This window comes from Phacochoerus africanus, chromosome 3, assembly GCF_016906955.1.
Source record: "Phacochoerus africanus isolate WHEZ1 chromosome 3, ROS_Pafr_v1, whole genome shotgun sequence".
NCBI classification, from domain to species: Eukaryota; Metazoa; Chordata; class Mammalia; order Artiodactyla; family Suidae; genus Phacochoerus; species Phacochoerus africanus.
The window spans coordinates 27,453,315-27,477,855 of record NC_062546.1 but is presented as its reverse complement, the minus strand read 5'-3'; the positions used below and the strand labels follow the sequence as shown (position 1 = coordinate 27,477,855).

General features: G+C 44.7%; 2 protein-coding genes across 3 annotated transcripts in view; both read left to right on the top strand.

Annotated features, from left to right (window-relative positions):
• Window positions 1-1,414, top strand: part of HCK (HCK proto-oncogene, Src family tyrosine kinase) — a 42,563-nt gene extending 41,149 nt beyond the window's left edge. For both annotated transcript variants that reach the window (XM_047771361.1, XM_047771360.1), the window contains one exon: window positions 926-1,414. In XM_047771361.1, the coding sequence (XP_047627317.1) occupies window positions 926-1,128 (203 nt within the window). In that variant the 3' untranslated portion in view covers window positions 1,129-1,414. The remainder of the gene's footprint in view (window positions 1-925) is intronic.
• A 13,817-nt stretch (window positions 1,415-15,231) lies between these two features.
• TM9SF4 (transmembrane 9 superfamily member 4) overlaps window positions 15,232-24,541 on the top strand; it is a 56,689-nt gene continuing 47,379 nt past the window's right edge. Inside the window, exon 1 of the mRNA XM_047771357.1 lies at window positions 15,232-15,475. Coding sequence (XP_047627313.1) covers window positions 15,461-15,475 — 15 coding nt within the window. The 5' untranslated portion in view covers window positions 15,232-15,460. The remainder of the gene's footprint in view (window positions 15,476-24,541) is intronic.

Below are 24,541 nucleotides of genomic sequence, written 5' to 3'. Positions count from 1 at the left end.
AAGAAATAGCAAAAAAAAAGAAACAAAAGGTGTAGGAGTTCCCATTGTGGCTCAGTGGGTTAAGAACTTGACATAGTGTCCACGAGGATGTGGGTTCAATCCCTGGCCTCACTCAGTACTTTCAGGATCCAGTGTTGCCACAAGCTGCAGCGTTATGTTGCAGATATGGCTCAGATCTGGCATTGCTGTGGCCGTGGTGTATGGACATAGAACTTGGACATATGAATACATCTGGAGTTCAAGACTGGCAATATAAAATGGGGAATCATAGATGTTTATATGGTTGTTCTTGAGGATTACATAAACTTTAACTGAATGAGGAAATGTTCCCACTCATAGGGTGACACTGAGCCCACTGCCTGACTGTTCTGTGTTGAGGGTACACCAATAAAGATCAGGCAATGGGTCATGGAACCCTGTATCCATTAGGAGGCATTAGGCTGCAAGTAACAAATTAACAGACTGAGTGGTAGGAACAATAGGTGAGTTGTTATTCCCCATAGTAAGGAGTGTGGCCTGGTGACTGGTCGGTTCAGCTGTTCAGTGGCTCTCAGGACTCTGGACTGGTTCCTCTTTGATTGTTGTCCCCATGTGGTCAGATGGCTGCCACAGCTCCAAGCATCACCTTGTGTCACAGTGTCCAAAGGCAAGAGGAAGGGTGTATACTCCAAAGCCTCTTTTCCCAAAAGGGAGAAACACCTTTCCTAAAAGTCTCTTGGGAGTCTCCCCCTCAGCTCCATTGGCCAAATCTGGGCACCATGCCCCTGCCTCACTGCAGGGGAAGCTGGGGCAGGGATGCCTGGCTTTCGGGACGGGAGGGCCTCAGCTCCCATTGGGAGGTGGGGAGTGATAGCTGTTAGGGAGACAGCAGAGTCTACCACCCCAGCCCCAAGCCCTCCCTTTTTAATTCCGTGGCTTCTTCTAGGGATGTCAAACCCTGAGGTGATCCGGGCACTGGAGCACGGGTACCGGATGCCCCGACCAGAGCACTGCCCAGAGGAGCTCTACAACATCATGACTCGCTGCTGGAAGAACCACCCCGAGGAGCGGCCCACCTTCGAATATATTCAGAGCGTGCTGGATGACTTCTACACGGCCACCGAGAGCCAGTACCAACAGCAGCCTTGACTGGGGCGACCAGGGCAGGGCCAGGTGCCAAGGGCACCACCTGCTCAGTGCCCACTCACCCTTCCCACTCTCAGACACCCACCCTCAGCTGTCAAGAGGGTAGGCTGGACTGGACAATCTCTTTTTGACTCTAGCAATCCACAATCTGCCATTTTTAAGACACCTCCAGTTGATATTTCTATTGCCTGGGACAGCGGGATTCTGGTTATAGCTGTGGTTTAGATGGGAAACTTTAACAATAATGAAATAAATATTTAAATCAAAGATATGAATGCTAAAGGTTTTACTAACAGTTGTCCTGCCAGTTCCTGAATATTTATTTGTTTTTTTTTTTTTTTTTTGCTTTTTGCTGGATGACAAGTTAAGGGGGGGAAGGAACTTGCAAAGAGAAGTGGGATTAAAGGCTCAATGTCTTCTAACGCCCCAAGATGCTTTGCTGACTGTATTAGTTTCCTATGGCTTCTGCAACAAATTACCACAAGCTTGGTAGCTTAAAACAGCAACAAATTTATTATCTTATAGTCCCAAAGGTCAGAGTCTGAGAGTGGTTAGCAGGGCTGTTTGCTTTCTGGAGGTTCTAGGAGAGAATGGCTACCTTGCCTTTTTCAGCTTCTAGAAGATGCCCACATTCCTGACTTGTGGTTCCCTTCGGCTCATCACTCCAAATTCTGCGTCTTTCATTGTATCTCCTTCTCTGACTTGGAGGCTCCTGCCTCCCTCTGTTACTCATAAGAACCCCTGTAATTACACTGGACCCGCCTGGATAATCCAGACTAATTTTTCCATCTTAAGATCCTTAACCACCTCTGTAAAGTCCCATTTGCTATGTAAGGTCACATTTTGAGAAGTTCCCGGAATTAGGACGTGGACGTCTTGGCGGCGGGGGGGGGGGGGGGGGGGGGGGGTGGATCAGATGTGTTATTTACCTGTCACACTGGATGGGTTTTTTTGTCTCCAAGGAGCTGGGTCTGCCAGGATGACAGAAATGATTTTTCGTGATCTAAGATGCTGGCTCTCCTGCCAAGCCCCATTACTACAAAGTTGGTTGGTCTGGATCTCCCCAGGGCTGAGGGCTGCCTTGGTTAGCCCCTGCATTTCCTATGGCCAAGCAGCCATCACAGTTTTTGAGATGGCATCCATCATTGCAGGAGTCCTGAGAGCTGCAGATGTGGCTGCTGAGAGGTATCTGGTACCCTGTATGGGAAGCACTCAGTGGACAGGGGGAATGTGGGAAGGAGGCAGAGAAGACAAGGAAGCAGCGGGGTCTCCCTGCGTGTGGTCTCAGTTGAAAGTCCCTGGTGGTTAGCTCTGTACAAAGAGCTAAGAGAAGAGGTGGGCAGTTGGATGAGGACAAATGACATCTTTCTATATTATTGTATCCCCCAAAAGATCCATATCATGGCATTCACCAGGGTCCTATACAATTCTATACTGAACTGATTCTGTAGCCCTGAGTAGCACAGAATCTAACAGTAGGCACTGAGCATAAATCTAGCACTGTTCCAGCTTACCTAGTTTATAACTGAATTTCTCTCTTACTTCCTGGTTTTGGAATGCGTCTTGGGGTATCTGAAATAAGAGCCCAGGGTCCCGTGATAGGAATTTCCACATTCAATTTGTGGTATACTAAATTGCTGTTCAGTAATCCACAGAGGAGGGGTATACTTCCCTGGCTCACTGATGTTGTTGAGATTGGCCATGGACTTGCTTTGGCCAACAGGATGTTAGCAGATATGATATAAGCAGAAGTCAGAAATGGCTTGTGTGGCTGAGAGTGCCCTCCAGCCTTTTGCCCTGAAGTGAACATGGTCTGAGGAAGATGACTGACATGCAGAATAGATCTGGATCCAATCTATAGCTTGGCTTTAAACCCAGCTGAGCACAGCCTCAGTCAACTGAACATGTGAAAGAGAGAAGTAAATGCTTTTTTTTTCCTTTTTTTTTTTTTTTCTTTTTAGAGCTGAACTTTCAGCATATAGAAGTTCCCAGGCTAGGGGTTGAATCAGAGCTACAGCTGCCAGCCCATACCACAGTCACAGCAATGCCAGATCGGAGCCACATCTGCAAGCTATACCACAGCTCACAGCAACACCTGATCCTTAACCCACTGAGCCAGGTCAGGGATCGATCCTGCATCCTCATGGATACTAGTCAGGTTCATGATCTGCTGAGCCACAATGGGAACTCCCCATAAATGCTTATTATTATAAGCACTGGAGTTCCACAGTTGTTTTGTTATATAGCATTATAGAAATAGATGACTGAGACATGATCTCAAAAGGTGGGACCTGTATGGACAAGATCAAGGGATCAATTCCTGCCCTCCTGCTCTTTCAACCACCCTAAACCCATTAGCCTATACTGATTTATCCCTGTGTCACAGAAAAGACTGAGGAAAACATGGAGATAGTATGATCAAAAGTTTAATCCATGAAAGAAAAAAAATTGATAAATTGGACTTCATTAAAAATAAAACTCTGCTCTAAGACATTTAAGAAAATGAAAAGACAAGGTCCAATCTGGGAGGAAATATCTGCAAAACACATATCTAATAAAGGACTTATATCCAAATATACAAGGTTTTTTCTTAAAACTCAACAAGAAAACCACCAACCCAATTTTTAAAATGGACTAAAGACCTGAACAGACACCTCACAAAGATGGAAAATAAGTATATGAAAAGATGCTCAACATCATTAGCTCAACATCATGCATGTCATTAGAGAAATGCAAATTAAAATAACAATGGAATATCACTAAACCCCTATCAGAATGGTCAAAATGCAGAACACTGATACCACCAAATGCTTGCAAGGATGTGGAGCAACAGGAATTCCCACTCATTGCTGGTGGGAATGCAAAATAGTGCAGCCACTTTAGATGACTGTTTCTTATATAACAAGCATACTCATTCCATACGATCCAGCAATTGCACTCCTTGGCATTTATCCAAATGAGTTGAGAACTTATGTCCACACAAAAATCTGCAAATTCTTGCAGCAGTTTTATTTATAATTGCCAAAACATGGAAGCAATCAAGATATCCTTCAATAGGTGAATGGATGAGCAAACTGTGGTACCTCTATATAATGGAATATTGTTCAGGGATAAACAAAAATAAGCTATCAAGACATTGCTATGATGAGTTCCCTTGTGGGTGCAGCAGCTCACTTTTTTTTTTCTAGCCTGCAGGAGAGGTGGGACAGGGGAGTTTGGTTGTCAGCAGGGTGGCCGCCCCATGGGGTAACCGCCTGGGTCAAGGGTGCATGCATGGCATCTAGGGAGCTGACCAGTGGCCCAATGAGGGGAGAAGCCCTTGCCTGGGGCCAGAGCAAACCCTTGAGGTCTGTCTGCCACCTGTGGGCAGGGGATTCATAAATTACCTCTCTGGAGCCCAAGGGTGAGGCTGGGGGTTGCAGAGCACCAGGGGGCACCCCCATTGAAACAGGAGGCATGGGTTCCTGGCCTCAGAACTTCCACATGCTGTGGGTGTGGCCTAAAAAAAAAAAGGCATTGCTATGTGATAATAAGACATATATGAATGTTGGTTTTTTGTTTTGTTTTTGTCTTTTTGCCTTTTCTAAGGCTACAAACGCAGCATATGGAGGTTCCCAGGCTAGGGGTCTGATTGGAGCCATAGCCACTGGCCTACGCCAGAGCCACAGCCACACAGGATCCGAGCCGAGTCTGCAACCTACACCACAGCTCACAGCAATGCTGGACCCTTAACCCACTGAGCAAGGCCAGGGATCGAACCTGTAACCTCATGGTTCCTAGTCAGATTCGTTAACCACTGCGCCACAGCGGGAACTCCCATATATGAATGTTAAAGAACCTTAAATGCACACTGCTAAATGAAAGAAGCCAATCTAAAAAGGCTACATACTATATATAGAACTAGCATATGACCCAGTAATCCCACTCTTGGGCATATATCCAGACAAAACTTTCCTTGAAAAAGACACATGCAGCCATATATTCAGTACAGCACTATTCACAATAGCCAAGACATGGAAACAACCTAAATGTCCATCGACAGATGAATGGATTACAAAGATGTGGTATATATACACAATGGAGTACTATTCAGCCATAAAAAAGAACAAAATAATGCCATTTGCAGCAACATGGATAGAACTAGAGACTCTCAGACTAAGTGAAGTAAATCAGAAAGAGAAAGCCAAATACCATATGATATCACTTATATCTGAAATCTAATACACGGCACAAAAGAACTTTTCCACAAAAAAGAAAACCATGGACATGGAGAACGGACTTGTGGTTGCCTAGGGGGAGGAGGAGGGAGTGGGATGGACTGGGAATTCGGGGTTAATAGATGCAAACTATTGCCTTTGGAATGGATAAGCAATGAGATCCTCCTCTACAGCACTGGGAACTATAGTCACTTATGATGGAGCATGATAATGTGAGAAAAAGGATATGTGTATGTGCAACTGGGTCACCATGCTGCAGTAGAAAATTGACAGAGGAGTTCCCGTCGTGGCGCAGTGGTTAACGAATCCGACTAGGAACCATGAGGTTGCGGGTTCGGTACCTGCCGTTGCTCAGTGGGTTAACGATCTGGCGTTGCCGTGAGCTGTGGTGTAGGTTGCAGACGCGGCTCGGATCCCGCGTTGCTGTGGCTCTGGCGTAGGCCGGTGGCTACAGCTCCGATTCAACCCCTGGCCTGGGAACCTCCATATGCCGTGGGAGCGGCCCAAGAAATAGCAACAACAACAACAACAACAAAAAAGACCAAAAAAAAAAAAAGAAAATTGACAGAACACTGTAAACTAGCTATAATGGAAGAAACAAAAATCATTAAAAAATTAAATAAAATAAAAAGGCTACATACTGAATGATTCCAACTATATGACATTGTGAAAAAGGTAAACCTATAGAGACAGTAAAAAGCCCAGTGATCGCCAGGGGTTTCGTGGGGAGGGAGGGAAGGATGAAGAGGTGGAGCATAGGGTATTTTTAGAGCAGTGAAATTATGCTGTATGATAAGCTTAATGGTGGATACATAGCACCTTGTATAGATGTCAAAACTCACAGGATGTACAACACAAAGAGTGTACTCCAGTGTAAACCATGGACTTTAGTTAACAATAACATATCCATATTGGCTCATCCGTGATGTTAAGATGTTAATAACGGGGGAAACAAGGGTCTGGATGAGGGAGTACATGGGAACTCTGTACTTTATGCTTATTTTTCTGTAAACCTAAAACCGCTGTAGGAGGTCCCGTTGTGGCACAGCAGAAACGAATCTGACTAGGAACTATGAGGGTGCGGGTTTGATCCCTGGCCTTGCTCAGTGGGTTAAGGATCCAGCATTGCCATGAGCTGTGGTGTAGGTCGCAGACAGGGCCAGGATCTGGCGTTGCTGTGGCTCTGGCGTAGGCTGGCAGCTGTAGCTCCGATTAGACCCCTAGCCTGGGAACCTCCATGTGCCGTGGGTGCGGCCCTAAAAAGACTAAATAAATTAGTTAATTAATTAATTAATTTTTAAAAACTGCTATAAAAAATAAAGTCTATAAATTAAATAAGTGTGGGGATAGATGTTGTGCCACCAATTTCATGGGAAAACCGCATGCACTCCTCCCCTGGAAGACGGCAGAGAAGGCATGGGTTAAGATGCCCATTCTGAGATGTCAAGGACTTGCTTCAACCTTTTCTAATTGTAGCTTTGAATTTAAATATAGGGAAAAAAACTTGCTTCATTACGATTCTATGATTTGGAGTAAAACTACCTCCTGGGAGTTCCCGTTGTGGCGCAGTGCTTAACGAATCCCACTAGGAAGCATGAGATTTCAGGTTCCATCCCTGGCCTTGCTCAGTGGGTTAAAGATCCAGCATTGCTGTGAGCTGTGGTGCAGACGCGGCTTGGATCCCAAGTTGCTGTGGCTCTGGTATAGGCTGTTGGCTACAGCTCCAATCAGACCCCTGGCCTGGGAACCTCCATATGCCGCAGGAGCAGCCCAAGAAATGGCAAAAAGACAAAAAAAAAAAAAAACACCTCCTTATTCCTCCACCTGGACCCTCCATTTTGTCGTGTGTCTGTTCTAATCATAATATATTCTGGAGTTCCCGTCGTGGCGCAGTGGTTAACGAATCCGACTAGGAACCATGAGGTTGCGGGTTCAGTCCCTGCCCTTGCTCAGTGGGTTAACGATCCGGCGTTGCCGTGAGCTGTGGTGTAGGTTGCAGACGCGGCTCGAATCCCGTGTTGCTGTGGCTCTGGCGTAGGCCGGTGGCTACAGCTCCGATTCAACCCCTAGCCTGGGAACCTCCATATGCCGTGGGAGTGGCCGAAGAAATAGCAACAACAACAACAACAACAACAACAAAATAATAATAATAATATATTCTGACACAAGGCTATCACTGTTTGGATTCTGTTTGCATCCCTTCTTTTTTGGGGGGGTTGGTAATGGCTGCTGGTTGTCCTCATATCCATGTTCCCCCTTCTTTCAGAGAAATAAAATTTTTAGCAGAGACACATAGTTCCCTAGAATGAAGACTCCATTTCCCACTCTTGCAGCAAAACATGGCTATGTGATTAAGTTCTGATCAACAGGTTGTAAGTGGAAATGCAGTGTAGTATCTTCCAAAATCCTTTCTAAAAGACAACTGACATGGGCTCTTCACTTCTTCTTTTTCATCTATCTTGCTGCTAGAAAATACATGAAATGGCTGGAGCTCTAGCTGCCACCTTAGACCCTGAGGAAAATGAATTAATTCTAGGGATGGCAAAGCTGGACGGAGCCTAAATCCCTGACAGTATTTTAGGCACAGCCTCCATATCAGCTAGGACAGTCCTCCCCAGACTTTTTACCTTAGAGAGTGTTATATGCACTGTTGGTATCCCTTAAAGTGGGCTGGACTTTTAGCTGTCATTATCCTCATCACTGTGCCTGAGAGATCTTTTCTTAAAAGTGCAAAAAGCCTCAGCTACCAGTGTTCCCAGAAGGCCAAAAGTGCTAAGGAATTAACACCCTGTGGGATCAATCCTCAACTAAAGACTTTTAGGAGTTGGAGTATAAACACCCCAACTCCCCTGCCCCGTGGGTAGGATAATCTAAGGTGTGTGTTTTGCATTGTTCCCCAGAGTTTCCCTCAGGATTAAGCTTCAGTTAACCATGGTGCTTGACACCATATGCTTGACAACCATGCTGCTTGACAGCATATGTTCTCCAAGGATAGTTCCAACATGGATGTGGGTTGATAGTTTCATTCATATTCATGAATCAGATGAAAATGAAAGAATGAAGGCATACATCAGAGCTTCACTTGTTAGTCAATGATATGAACAACGCCTTTGCTGAATAGAGTAAGAGGTTCAAATACTGTCACATTTTTATGCTAATCACAATGTAACAGCCAGAGACACCATATTCTTAAAGTTTAATCTGCAATACTGACACTTTCTCCATCACCTTATTTTTCTCATTTGTGTTTTTATTTTTTGTATCTTTTACCTTTTTAAGGCCACACCTGCAGCATATGGAGGTTCCAGACTGGGGGTCCAATCGGGGCTGCAGCTGCCGGCCTACGTCACAGCCACAGCAGTGCAGGATCGAGCCACGTCTGCAACTTACACCACAGCTCCTGGCAATGCCGGATCCTTAACCTACTGAGCGAGGCTAGGGACTGAACCTGCATCCTCATGGATACCAGTCGGGTTTGTTAATTGCGGAGCCATGATGGGAATTCCTCTCTATCACTTTAGGTCTAGGCTAGAGTCTAGCAAACAATGGTGAACTACACTTTATTGAAACACAGCCAAGCTTATTATTTATTGTCTGTAGCAGCTTTTGTACTTCAAGGCACAGGTGAGAAGTTATGACACAATCACACAGTCTACAAAGCCTATAATATTTACCATCTGGCCCTTTACAGAAACTTTTTGCTAATATTTAAGTACTTTTGTGTTTAATACCATTTATTTAATTTTAAATTTATATGATTTGTCAGTAATGCCCTGCTCAACAATTGGCTCACAAAATTCCTGAGAATTTTAACTATCGGCTCTTATAAACAGTAGAAGCTGACTGCTGCATACCACTGCTTTCTGGTATCCCTTTACCTCCCAAGTAACCTACTTTTGCTTGAATCCTTGTCTCAGAGTCAGCTTCTGGAAGAAACCAAAATAAGACAGAGAAAAGTAAGCTTCCGTCTTGTTAAGCCACTGCTATTTGTGTGTGCTTCCTTATAGCTGGATCTATTCCCAACTGAGAGAGTGAGGCTTGAGATTAATTCATAATGCAAGCATGTGAGAAATATTTTTTGGGAGCATATACTTTTTTTCTTTTTTTTTTTTTTTTAGGGCCACACCTGGGGCATATGGGAGTTCCTGGGCTAGGGATCAAATCAAAGCTGCAGCTGCCAGCCTACCCCACAGCCACAGCAACGTCAGATCTGAGACACGTCTGTGACCTACACCACAGTTCGTGGCAATGCTGAATCCTTAACCCACTGAGCAAAGCCAGAGATCAAACCCACATCCTCATGGATACTAGGATGTATCCTCATGAGGCACAGCAGGAACGCCCTTAGAGCACGTACTTAATAGGGACACAGCTGGAAACACCATAGACCCAAGTGTAGGTTTTCATGGAAGTTGGACAATAACAAATAACAAAAGTATCTACATGATGGGGAGGTGGGCACAGAACATCTCTTTGAGGTCACAGTTGAGCAGTGGCCTAATGGTGAGAAGGAGCGAATCACACAAAATGTTGAGAGAAGAATATTCAGAGAGAAGGAACTGCAAGTCCAAAGGCCCTGAGATGGAGATGAGCTTAGCAAGTCCCAGGAAGGTCTGCGTGGCTGGACCCTGGTGAGTGAAGGGGGAATGGAGGAGTCAAGGCCAGATCATGCAGGCCCTTGCAGGCCAGAGTGAGGACCTGGGATTTTATGTTATCGCAGTGGGAAGCACTTGAGAGTTTTAAACAGGGGAGAGGAGTTCCCATCGTGGTGCAGTGGAAACGAATCCAAGTAGGAACAATGAGGTTTCGGGTTCCATCCCTGACCTTGCTCAGTGGGTTAAGGATCTGGCATGGCTGTGAGCTGTTGTGGTGTGGGTCGCAGACGTGGCTTGGATCCCTTGTTGCTGTGGCTGTAGTCGGCAGCTGTTGCTCCAATTTGACCCCTAATCTGGGAACTTCCATATGCCACTGGTACGGCCCTAAAAAGACCGAAAAAAAAAAAAAAAAAAAAAAAGATTACTTTAACTGTTAAGTGGAGACTAGAGATGACAAGAGTGGGAGGTGGGAGCATGAAAACCCGGTAGAAGGCCACCCCAGATGCCCAGGTGAGAGAGGGGAGGGTTGCCTAGGCAAGGAAGGTGCCACGGTTTGTTACCAAATAACCCCCAGCGATTCATGCCTCCTTTAATTTGTGCCCTTGTGTGGTCCCCTCCCATCTGGACTCTGGACTGATCTTGTGGCTTGTTTAGACCAATAGATTGTGACGGCACTGATGCTATAAGAGTTCTGAAGCTTAGGCTGTAGGAAGAGTCTAGCAGCTTTTGCTCTCACCCTCAGAGACCTCAAGACCACACTGAGAGGAAGCCTAGGCTGTTCTCCTTGAGGATAAAAGACCATGTGGAGAGAGAGGCCCTTCTAATAGTCAGCACCAGTCTTGCAGCCATATGAGGCCACCTTGGACCCTCCAGCCACAGCTGAGCCAGCAGATGAGACAGTGCATGAAAGATCCCAGTTGAAACCATCAGAATCTCCCAGATGGCCAACCCACACAATCAAGGAAAATAATAAATCACTGTTGTTTCCAGCCACTGAGTTTTAGTGTATGTATTATGTAGCAATAGATAACAGAAACCAGTGTGAGAGGGGCATGAAGTAATACATTTTACCCTTTCCCTTGGAGATACCCAAGGATCAGATCTGCTTCCTCTAAGCCCATCCTGGCCCTCCCACTCTCCTTGGAGAGGCACTTTTGCAAGTGTCTGGAATGACATGCCTCCAAGATACTACAAGAGCCCTTTGCTTTGGGTTTGGTTTTGTCTGCCCGTCTGGATATACAACAGAGTCATGGATTCACCCCAGTGGATTTGAGTCAAGCCTCGTCCTCCTTCTGATTTGCTGGATTACCTTGTCCAAGCTCCTCAACATCTATCTTAATCATTCAAGAGATTAAAAAGGCCTGCCCTACTTACCTCAAAGTAATAACAGCAAACATGTACATAGCACTTACCATGGGACAGGCACTATTTTAACCTTTTGACATATATGAACTTATTCAGCCACATAACCATCCTATGAGGTAAGGACTTTTAGAACCTGTGCTCTACAGATGAGGAAGCTGAGGTTTAGAGAGGTTGAAAGACTTGTGCGTCTTCACATCCACTCATATCGTTATTATTAAATATAACAACAACAGAAAATAACAAGTGTTGGTGAGGATGTGGAGAAATTAGAACCCTTGTGCAAAGCCGATGGGAATGTAAAATGGTGTAGCCAGTGTGGAAAATAGGTATGACAGTTCCCCAAAAAGTTAAGCATAGAATTACCATATGGTTCAGTAATTGCACTTCTGGGTATATACCCAAAAGAAGTGAAAGAAGGGATTTGAACAGATATTTGTACACTCACATTCACAGCAAATTGTTTACAATAGCCAAAAGGTGGAAATAACCCAAATGCCTTAAAAAGGAATACAATTCTGATACATGCTACAACATGGTTGAAATTTGAAAACATTATGCTTAATGAAATAAGCCAAACACAAAAGGACAAACATTGCATAATTTCACTGATATGAGGTATCTAGAATGGGTAAATTTATAGAGACAGAAAGTAGAAGAGTGGTTACTAGGAGCTGAAGGGAAGGTATCGGTGAACTAGTGTTTAATGGAATGATGAAAGGTTTCAAAGATGGATGGTGGTAATGACTGCACGATATTGTGAATGTACTTCATACCACTGAATTGTACACTTAAAAGTGATTAAAATGACAAATTTTATGTGATGTATATTTTACCACAATAAAAAAAAAATTTCAGGGAGTTTCTCTTGTGACTCAGCAGGTTAAGAACCCGACTAGTATCCCTAAGGATGCAGGTTTGATCCCTGGCCTTGCTCAGTGCATTAAGGATCTGGCATTGCCACAAGCTGCAGTGTAGGTCACAGGTGCAGCTCAGATCCCACAGTGCTGTGGTGTAAGCTGGCAGCTGCAGTTTCAACCCCTAGCCTGAGAACTTTCATATGCTGCAAGTGCAGCTCTAAAAAGAAAAAGAAAAAAGAAAAAAAAATTAGGATAGATCATGATGGAAGATAATGTAAGAAAGGGAATGTATATAGATGTATGACTGGATCACTTGAGTACAGCAGGCATTGGCACAACATTGTAAATCAACTATACTTTAATTTAAAAATAAATAAATAAACTTTTACCACTAAAAAAAAATTTTAAGAGAAAAAAGAAATTTGGAGTTCCTGTCGTGGCTCAGCAGTTAACAAACCCAAATAGCATTTATGAGGACGTGGGTTCGATCCCTGGCCTCAATCAGTGGGTTAGGATCTGGCGTTGCCATGAGCTATGGTGTAGGTCGAAGACGAGGATCAGATCCTGAGTTGCTGTGGCTGTGGTGTAGGCTGGCAGCTGGACCCCTAGCCTGGGAACCGCCATATGCTACAGATGTAGCCCTAAAAAGACAGAAAGACAGAAAGGAAGGAAGGAACAAAGGAAGAGAGGGAGGGAGGGAAGGAAGGAAGGAAGAAAGAAATTTGCGCATACAGTGATGCTGGTGGGTGATAGACAGAGATGGGAATCTAAACCTGGGCAGTCTAGCTCCAGGATTCTTTTTTTTTTTTTTTTTTTAGGGCCACACCTGTAAGTTCCCAGGCTAGGGGTCAAATAGAAACTGGCCTATGCCACAACCAAAGCAACACCAGATCCAAGCTGAGTCTGTCTGCAAGCTGAGTCTGTCTGCAAACTACACCACAGCTCATGGCAACACCAGATCCTTAACCCACTGAGGCCAGAGATGGAACCCGCATCCTCATGGATACTAGTCGGGTTCATAACCCACTGAACTCCTAACTCCAGGATTCTGATATATGTATGTATGTTACCAAAGGAGATTGGGATCTGAAAGCCTTTGAGAAAAACAGAAAGTATAAGGAGAGTAAAAAGAAATACTGAGGAATAATGAGCCATTTGTGGGGGGTTTTGTTCCTTATCAATCATCTCTCTTAAGGCATCCAGAAATAATGGCAAATACCTAGGATTCAAGCTCCAGAAGTGGTTCCAAGTTTGGAGCCTATGGCTTAGTAGCTGTGAAACTTCAGACAAATCCCTCCCCTAGTCTTTCAAGCTTCCTCCCCTTGAGGATTTATCTGTTCTGCTACTCTTCAGGGTGGCTGTGTGGGTCACAGGAGTTATTACATATGTGTTTCAATTATTTATTGCTGCATGAGAAACTACTCCAAAATCTAAAACAACTAGGCTCAGCTGGGTAGGTTTTTTGTTCCATGTGGCATCAGATAAGATTATGCATATGGCTGCATTTGGCTGGCAGTTCAGCTAGGGTTAGAATGTCTGTGATGATTTCATTTACATTCTAGTGCTCAGCTGAATCTAGAGTATCTTGAGGAGTTAGCTGGGCCTCCCTCCTCCATGTGGCTCTCCAGCTGGGTAGCCAGACATCTTTAGACCCAAGATAATAGAAGCAGAAGCTGCCAAGTCTCTTAAGGCTTAGACTCAGAATTGGCAGGGTCATTTATACATCATTCTATGGGTTAAAGCAAGTGATAAGACCAGCCAGATTCAAAAGGAGGAGAAATAGCTTACTCCTTGATGGGAGAAACAGCATCCTCATGCAAAGATGAGAGGGCTTATTGGCAGCCGTCTTTGCCCACAATCCACCACAGTCATGCTCATAGGTGGGGATCAAAGTTCAATTGACCCCCTACCAAAAGGTAGGATTAGACTAGAGTCTTACGAATAGTTTTTGCATAATGCTAAACGCTGCAGCACACAGCAAATGTTCAGTAAGTGATTATTATTAACCATTATTATTTTAACAACTTCCCCTAACAGTTACAGATAGCACAGGTACTATATCCACTTCACAGTGATACATGGACCAATGATAACACCACAACTCTTTGGGTTCCCTTTTCCAGATACTGGAAACTGAGGCTTAGGAAGGTTGAGTGACCTGCCTTGAGTCATACACTTAGGTAGCTAGCACATGGTGAAATCCACATTCAAAAATGTCTTCCCCTGGAATTCCTGCTGTGGCACAACTGAATCATCAGAGTCTGCAGTGCCAGGAGGCAGGTTTGATCCCTGGCCTGGCACAGTGGGTTAAAGAATCTGGCAGCTCAGAGCTGACCCCTAGCAGGGGAACTTCATATGCTGCAGAGCAGCCAAAAAAAAAGAAAAAAAAAAGTATATATGTGTGTGTGTGTGTGTGTGTGTGTGTGTGTGTATAGTCTTCCTTCACTAACTATGCTGTTTTTCCTTCATTCGTTTAGTAAGTATTGTGTTGTGTTGGGCATCTACCATATGCTCAAAGGAGTATACATAAGAGTATAATGAGGAGTTCCCTGGTGTCTCAGCAGGTTAAGGATTCGGCTTTATCACTGTGGCTCAGATTGCTGCTATGAAGTGTGTTTGATCCCTGGCCCCAGGAATTTCCATAGGCAGTGGGTGCGGCCAAAAAAAAAAAAAAAAAAAACGGTATAATGACAATTAGTTATTGAATAATACTACATAACATTATGTCACTGGATCCTTACCGTAAGTCTATGATGAAGGTATTATAATAACCCCCTCTCCATTTCACAGATACGAATGAGGCAGTGAGGTTAAAGACAGCATCCTACCCACAGAGGGATTATAATCTATTGGAGAGGATATAGAATATTCAAGCAAATAATTAAAAATATAATTACAAATTATTCAGTTACTAGAGCCCTGGTACGGACCCCACTCACCCCTATCAGGAACCTCAGGTAACCCTGGCAAAGGGTCTCCCTGCCAATAGTAAAGATGGAGCCCACAGAACAAGCGCGTTTACGCACACCGCCATTACCCACAATGCAGTGGCAGGAGGGGGAGGAGCAGGTTCTGCCAGAAGTTAATATGGTCCCCATAGTTACACCATCCTCTCTTTTCACCTAATCAGCGACCTGATTGCCCAGACCAGGCTACCGATCAGGAACTAAGCCTCCTTCGTGCCTCCACTCACCGTGACCACAGGAGCGACTGAAGCCAGGCAGCACCTCAAGGAGTTCAACTCCGTAACCAAGGAAACACCACTTCCGCTGACGTCATTACGGCGACACGTGGATCCAAGATGGCGGCGGGGATGGTGAGTGAAGGAGACTCTGGGAGCCGGAGAAGGAGCGGGGCCCTCCGGGGATCCCAGGACCCTCTGCTGTCCTATTCCTGGTCTGATCCATCTCCATGACCCCTAGCTCAGGCCTGAGAAACATTCCTGACTGGACTCGTTTATCCTTAAACTCCGCCCCTTGCCCCGGCCTTTGCCCTGCACTCAGGCCTGTCAAGGCCCGAAGTTTTGGGGGAGGCACAGGGTCGGAGGAAAGGTCTTGGCTGCACCCTCCACCAGTTCTTATTCTGACTTTGGTCCCTTCCATTATGACCTCCACTTTCCAATTTTCACATCCCAGCCCTGTCCCTTCTGAAGAGCCCCCCATTATTTCCACCTTCGCTCCTTCTCACGTCCAAACCCCACTCTCTCCGCCACTCCGCCTCTCCACTATCCTGACTAGTACGCGGATGCGACCTCACTTCTGTCCAGCCTCCCAGCCCAAGCCATGTCCTCACTACTACCCTCGATTGTTCCCACCGCGCACCTGTCACGACTGCCAGTGCCCCGAAGCATGCTTTTACCCGCCCCCCATGCATTCTCCATCCCCACATCCATCCCTAATCATTTATCCTGCCTTCTCTCAACTCCTTGCCTCTCTCCTGGGGAGCTTTTATCCCACTGGTTCTCAACTTTTCTGTGCGTAAGACTGGGCGGCGGGGGGTGGGGGGGGTTGATGGGGGAGACTTGTTAAAAATGCAGTTTCCAAAGATTCTAATTCGTAAGGCTAGGTGATGCCCAGGAATCTGCACTTTTATAAGCACTCCAGTGATTATGATGGTCTGTAATTTTGTTTTGAAAAGCACTATACCAGCCCCGCGTGGCTCCATCACCTACCTATGCTCCTACAGGGCCACACAGCTCATTAGGATGAAGCCTATGTGAGGATAAGGGTGTATGGACAAGCTGTACAAGGAAAGTGGGTCAGGACTTGCTGGCTCCTGGTGCAGAACGCTGGAAGTAGATCTATGAAGGACTAGCCCAGTCTCCTTACAGAAAGTCGGCTGATGTTCTGTTTGTCAAGAAACCAGAACTAGGGAGTTCCCATTATGGCACAGTGGAAACGAATCTGACTAGTATCCTTCAGGATGCGGGTTATTGGGTCAGGGATCGGGTCGCGGACTTGGCTCAGCTCCTGAGTTGCTGTGGTGTAGGCCGGTAGCTGCAGCTCTGATTTGACCCCTAGCCTGGGAACTTCCATATGCTGCAAGTGTGGCCCTAAAAAAGCAAAAAAAAAAAAAGAAGGAAAGAAACCAGAACCAAAACTGAAGTCACTTAGTCCAAACTAGTTTTCTAGGTATGCCTGTATGTTGCTTCCTCAGCAGGTAATTTCATCCTGTGAGTGCTTGCAAAGGACTTTTGACTTTAGCAAAGGAAAATTCTTTTTTAATTCTTTGGTTTGATTTTCTCCAAACAGGTGTAGGTTATCGGCTGATAACAAGTTTCCCTCCAGCTAACCAACTGATAAATTATCTTTTTTTTATTTAATGAGGGATTCACTATTTAGAACCTCAGGGGTCAGGCAGAAGACTTAATAGCCTTGCTGTGGTTTTAGACTTCAGTCTGTTATCACAAGTGGGGAAAGACCCCAAAAGTGGCATGTTGAGGAGTTCCCGACGTGGCACAGTGGTTAACGAATCCGACTAGGAACCATGAGGTTGCGGGTTCAGTCCCTGCCCTTGCTCAGTGGGTTAAGGATCCGGTGTTGCCGTGAGCTGTGGTGTAGGTTGCAGACGCGGCTCGGATCCTGCGTTGCTGTGGCTCTGGCGTAGGCCGGTGGCTACAGCTCCGATTCAACCCCTAGCCTGGGAACCTCCATATGCCGAGGGAGCGGCCCAAGAAATAGCAACAACAACAACAACAAAAGACAAAAAAAATAAATTAAAAAAAAAAAGTGGCATGTTGAAACCCATTTTTTTTCCCTGGACCACATTCTGGACAAGGATGGTGTAAGAACTTAACAGGAAAGTCACACCCTCTTTTGCCATAGGGAAAAAGTTCAGTAAAGTGACATTTACAGCATTGCACTGGGAAATTCTTGCCCTGTTCAAAAGTTTTTAAGAGGTAATAAGTTAGCGATACGTGTTTCTGGTACTCATTTATTTAATCAACAAATATTTGAGTGCCTGCTCTGTGCCAAGACCTAGGGATGTACTGGTAAATTAGAAGGTCAAGGTCCCTACCCTTGAGCTTTTCTAGTCTGCAGACAGGCAGTGAGTAACTAAACAAATAAACCAGCAAGGTAATGTCAGATAGTGGTAAGTGCTATGAAGACGGCAAAGTGAAGTGATGGTGATTGGGGGTGACAAGGTGATGCAACTGCTTTGGATTAAGTGGTTAGAGTTCTCTTCTCAGAGAAAGTGGCATGAGTTGAGAGCTGATTGACAAGAAACCAGCATTGCAAAGAGTGTTCCAGGCAAAGGAGATGGCAAGTGTCAAGGACCAAGGGGGGAAGGGGGGAGTTCCCGTTGTGGCGCAGTTGAAACACCAGTCTGACTAGTAACCGTGAGGGCACGGGTTCCATCCCTGGCCTTGCTCAGTGGATTAAGGATCTGGTGTGGCTGTGGCTGTGGTGTAGACCGGCAGCTACAGCTCCGATTCAGCCCCTAGCCTGGAAACTTACATATGCCATTGGTGCAGCCCTAAAAAGAAAAAAAAAAAAAAAACTGGAAAAGTGTAAGTTTGAGGAACACAGAAGGCTAGAGTGGCTGAAACATGGTGAGGGGTGGGGGTGGGGGTGGGGGCCAGAGGGTGATAGGAGACAGAATTGGAAAGAGGCAGGAGGAGCAGTGTTTCTAGAAGCATGCCTGTATTTGCTATAGTCCACAGTTTGTGGACTGCGTTTTCAAAGACTGTTCTATTCAGGTGCTTCTCCATCCCAGCTTCTCCAGAACATTCCATGACAGCTTATTCTCAGCCTGCAGAGAAACCATGGAAAGGAGTTTGAATCTTATTCTAAGCACAGAGTGGAAAGCACAGTGATTTAGTGTTTGTCACCTGGAAGCACCTGTGCTTTCATGGTGAATACCATAACTCATTTCAAGAAACAGGATGTAATATATACAGTGACCCACAGAGGCCAGTTTAAAGAGTGCCCGTGAGAAACTTCACATTTGATGCAATAGTGAGAAGGCGTGGAAGCAAGTTTATTACAGGCGGATATGTGTGACAGGCAGAGTGGGCAGATAGACTTGAGTTTGGTCTGTGTTTAGCACTTTATTACAGGGAAGTCGTAACAGCTTATACACAGAGATTATTTCCTGACCGTTGGAGATGAAAGTGTGTGGATCTGCTTTGGGGTGTCTGGGTTTCTGAGGCAAGTTGTAGGACCAAAGAGGAACTGAGCTAATAGGTTAGGTGGCCGTGGGAACATGTTGGGGTTGTTTTGAAAGTTAGGGTTGTAGGTTCAAGTTTCAAGTGGTGTTGATGGATTTTTCCCTCCCTCTGTTTCCTTAGTGATTGGCTCTTCTTCCCCAGGGGCTGCCACCCCACCCTGGTCTATGTTAGCACAATAGGTGTTTCCTGAACCTGCAGGGGGAGACTTCCCCTGGCCTAGGAGTAGATGGCTGTTGTAAACTGAAGCTCTCTCCAGTTTTCCTGCCTTCCTCCTGCCCTGGAATTAGATGACTCTCTAAAGTTACAGGATACTGAGTCAATCGAGCTGGGTCTGAGGTGGGAAGTAGGCTCATGGCTCACTCCTTTTTTTTTTTTTTTTTTTTTAAAGGACCACACTGCTGTGGCATTTCGAAGTTCCCAGGCTAGGAGTGGAATCAGAGCTGCAGCCACCGGCCTACCCCACAGCACAGCAACACCACGTCTGTGACCTACACTACAGCTCATGGCAATGCCAGATCCTTAACCTGCTGAGTGAGGCCAGGGTTTGAACCCTCATCCTCACGGATACTAGTTGGGTTCGTTTCTGCTGAGCCACAATAGGAACTCCACTCATTATGGAACTGTTGAGCATATGGAATATGATTTGGGGGAATATTATTTTGTTGGAACTCGGGAAATGTCCATTGAGTACATTTTTAGGCATCTCGGGAGTCTAGAAACCTCCATTTGGTGAATAAAACTCTGTGTACTTTTCTCACATATACTTCATTGTTTGTACAGTTTGGGGTTTTATCCTTTTCCCCCTTTTTTTGGATTATAATTCATATACCATAAAATTCACCCTTTTAAAGTTTACAGTTCAGTGGTTTTTAGTATATTCACAAAGTTGTGCAACCTTCACCACTATCTACCTCCTTCCAGAACATTTTCATCACCCTAAAAAGAAACCCATTAGCAGTCACTTCCCCATCCCCCTTCCCCCCAGTCCCTGGCGGCCACTAATTTACTCTCCGTCTATAGATTTTTCTGTTCTAGACATTTAATGTAAATGGCATCATATAACATGTGGTGTTTTGTGTCTGCCTTTTTTTGCATGGCATAATGTTTTCAAAGTTCATCCATTCTGTAGTAGTACTTCATTCCTCTTTATGGTCAAGTAATATTCTGTTGCATGGATAGACCTCATTTTGTTTATCCTTTCATTAATTGATGGACTTCAGGATTTTTTTTCCCACTTTTTGGCTGTTACAAATAATGTTGCTATGAACATTTTGTGTACATTGTTTTTGCATGAACATATGTTCTCAGTTCTTGAGTATATACCTGGGAGTGAAATTGCTGGGTCAGTTCTCACTGCTTTGAGGTTGCTTGGATTTGATCCAGTCCAGACGCAGGGGAATAGCCTGAATGACCTCAAGTTTCCTTTGAGCAGTTGGAAGCAGTGCTAGCCAGCAACCCCCACCCCACCCCAGGCAGAAACATAGGAACCGCTTTCAATAGTGGAATCAGGATGATAGAGGCCTGGAATGGGAGGTAGGAGGCCTGGACTCTGCCACCAGTCCTGGTGGGCCTCACATGTGCATGGGTTTCGGCCCATTGATGAAGGAGCACTGGAGCAGGAGTCAGCAGCTAGGGCTTAGTTCCAACACTTCCACTGATCCACCATATGGCCTGGGCTTTTGACTTTGTTGGTCTGTTTCCATGTATATCATATGTGAACTTAAGATTTAGACTTGAGGATTTCTAAATTCCATGTTGATAATTTTGTGGTTTAGAATACTTTTAATGTGACTTTTTCTAATATGCCTATAAAATCAGATTTGGGTATTTTTCATGGTCATTGTCCCTGTGGTCTTTCCAAGCTACTGGCTGTTGGTTGTGTTGTCTGGCCTCTCGAGTTGCTCCACCTGGCACGTATTCTACAGGAGCCACTGTGTCCTTGGAGTTGAAGTACGAGCACCAGGCCTTGGTACAAATGTGTTTCTCTGAGGAATCCCTTTAAAGGAGTACCCTTAATCCCCTCGGGAAGCCCAGACAAGGCAGAGATGGCGTTAAGTTGCCTCTTGGTTTCTCTTTTACAACTTGGACAAAAGTTCCCCTTTGATCTCAGCAGTAGAGAAGCAGGTCATAGAATGTTGGAGAAAGTTGGGTTTTGATCTCTGGGCACTGGCAAGAAGGTGGGAAGGACCCAGGATGAACAGGGCCATCTGGCCACAGACAAATAGTAGAAGCCACCTACCACCCCAAACACTTTGATCCCTGAACCATTATGCTGACACTGGTATTTCATGGCTGGGGACACCCAGGACTTCTCTGTTCATCTCATTTCTCTTCATTGCGTCTTTCTCTGCCCCCTACCATGATTTCTCACCTATGCCCAAGCATTACTCTGACAGACCTCACAGGGTTTGAAATCCAAAGGTTTTATATTCAGAGGGTATGCTAAATACTAGCAGCAGTTCTTAAGAAACAAAATCAAATCACAAATTGGAGCTGAATTCTTTTTTTTGGTTGTTGTGGGGGTTTTTTTGGTTTTTGTTTGTTTTTGTTTTTTTTAGGGCTGTACATGCAGCATATGGAGGTTCCCAGGCTAGGGGTCAAACCAGAGCTGCAGCTGCTGGTCTACACCACAGCCATAGCAATTCGGGATCCGAGCTGCGTTTGCAACCTACACAGCTCACAGCAATGCTGGATATTTAGCCCACTGAGCAAGGCCAGGGATCAAACCCACATCCTCATGAATATTAGTCAGCTTCGTTACAGCTCAGCCACGAGGGGAACTCCCTGGAGCTGAGTTCTTAAGCCAGTTCCAGAGGAAGTCTGGGTACCCTGGTGAAGTCAACATCTTTGGGCCCTCAGTTTCCAGTGAAGTAGCTCAGATGCTATAAGCTGACAGTTTATGGACCACATCTTCACATGGACTTGATTTGGGTTGTGGACAGATTGGCAGGCAAAGGACTTTACATTTTTTTCTAGTTAGTTGCCAATGTTTAATAACTGGGAGATTTCACATTACAAAAAAAAAGTGTAGATTTTCATTTTCTCTTGAAAATTTGGTCCCAAATTCCCCATGCAGGGCCCAGTTTGTCACTTTCTTTCACTCCCTCTTATCTTATTCCTTCGCAGCTTCACCACTTAGGTAACTTGCGTGGCCCCGCTAGGTGACTGAATTTGCAACCCCTGAATTAGGTGGTCTCTCTGTAAACTTTTTCCTAGCTTGACTTTCTGATTCAAAAGCAATATTAAGGGTTTGTGGTGATCCCCTCTGTTACCTAACCTCGAGGGGAAAATTTCTGTTCATAAGATACATTTCAGTTGATAAACCATACGCCCATCCATTATTCCATCTAATTCTTACAAAAGCCCATTTTACAGATGAAGAAACTAAGGTTTTTGTCTAAGGACTCAGGCTAGAATCTGACACTCTGATTGGTTTTATTACTTTGGGCAAACTATTACTTCTTTAACCTGTTACTTAAATTGTGTGAGATAAAATAGATATAAAATTTATTATTTAAACTATTTTAAGTGTATGGTGGCATTAAGTACATTCACATTATTTTGCCACCATCACCATCCTCCATCTTCAGAACTTTTTCCTCTTTACCAGTTTCCCTGTGTTTAAAATGAGGATGATACTCTCCTCAAAGGATTGTTGTAATGACTAAATGAAATATGAGATGAACATGCCTAGTGCAAAGAGAGCTCTCTGTAACTTTCCTACTCCAAGGCTTGAAGCCTTTAGAGGAGCTGAACCGCCTAAGCCTAATGCTTGGGCTAACTGAGAGTCCTTTTATAAAGACCTAAGCAGGAGAGGGCAGGTCAGTGCATTTTTTTTATGTTTTATTTCTGCACTTTCTGGCCTCTAGGTTTGGGTCTGTGTGTCTTGCTTGATGAGGGTAGTTATTAGTTTCACCTGGACTTTCCCAGCCTGCTGCAGGCTGTCCCTTATCCCTAAAGAACAGTTTTGAATCTTTATGTATCTCTGCTCAATAGTTACTCTGTGTCTATGGGCTCTGAAATAAAGGCTACATTTTCAGAGTCTCCTGTGGCTAATTCGGTTCTGGTTTTTTTGTTTTGATTTGTTTTTCGCTTAGTTCTTTAGCTCCATTGAGGCTGCTTGGTAAGTGGTCATTAGCTGTCATTAGCTGTCCTTCATGTGTGGTTGAATTCTTAGGGAGCTTGAACTGATTAGGTAATTGATTTCAGTTCGCTGTTGGCAAACTATGCCCCAAAGCCTTTTAATTTTTCTTTGTTCTTTTTTTCACCCCCTTTATCTGGGGAGCAGTTATTGAGTGATCTTAAAATGGTGACTGTATCTTTGAAAAAGAAAAAGAAGAATCTGACTTACTGTTAAGGGAAGGTGCTGCTTTTGCAGCAGGAAAAGCATGGAATAGGAACCAGGAAGGCTGTTCGGATTGGCCAGACTGTATCCTAGGTGATGCTGTTTATGGGAAAGAAGACTGCAAGGCAGAGGGCTCCAGAAAATAAAAGGTTAATTTTGGGCCACAGAGAAATGTGAGTGAATGAAATGATTTTCAGTTCTCTGGGGAAACTTCCTTGTTTTCTTTGGAAGAAGTTAATTGTTGATACCTCTCAAACTGGGTGGTGCGAATTTAGAGAGGTGAAGAGTACCTATTGGTCCTAGTAGGCCTTCATTGGGCTGTTTGGGAGAAAATTTTCTGTGTATTCAGTGCCCCAAAATAAAATAGGGAGGGCAAGACCTTGATTCTTAGGTCTTTTGAGTTTCATAGGTTTCCAGGTGGTCCATCTCTTTGCCAGTGATGGGGTGAGAGATTACAGCACAAAGAGCTTCTAGGTTGCCATCACCTTGTTTCTCAACATGCTGCCTTTGCAGTCTCTTGACTTAGAAACCAAGTAGAGCAAAATAACGTTGAATGCACTGGTTCACCTCTCTTAGGACTCCCACTCCTTTCATGGCTCTGAACATGCAACAGATATCTGCTAAATTGGCTTTTCAGACTGAACCTTGCATGAGAATTCCTGTGACAGTCAATTAAAAATTAAAGGTAGGTATAAAGGAATTTCCTAAGAAGCAGGTACTTTGCTTCTCCCTAATTTCCTTACAGAAATGAACTATAGGTCAAATATCCTCTATCAGGCTGTCAGGGCTGCAGAGGAGATTAAGTCAGATAATTACAGAAAATTAGAACGAGAGTTCCCATCGTGGTGCAGCAGAAACAAATCTGACTAGGAAACATGAGGTTGTAGGTTCAGTCCCTGGCCTTGCTCAGTGGGTTAAGGATCCAGTGTTGCCGTGAGCTGTGGTATAGGTCACAGATGTGGCTCAGCTCCAGTGTTGCTGTGGTATAGGCTGGCAGCTGTGGCTCCATTTAGACCCCCTAGCCTGAGAACCCCCATATGCTGCGGGAGAAGCCTTAAAAAGCAAAAAAAAAAAAAAAAAAAAAAAAAAAAAGGAATGTGATCCAGTACAAGGGCCCATGAACTCCTGGGTCCTTTGATCCTCTTGGAATCATTTGTCAGGTTCTGCACTTTGGAGTGGTTTTTGTTTCTGGGAGCAGGGTCTGAAGCTTTTCTTAGATTCTCAGATTTGCAACCTTCTCTGAGATTAAGAATTACTAATCTGGTCTGGTTACCCACATACCTGACTCCAGAATCTCTTCAGCATAATTCTTACCTTATAGCTCCCATTTTCTGCACCTCTTTAGGGGAACTTGTCCAAGTATTTTC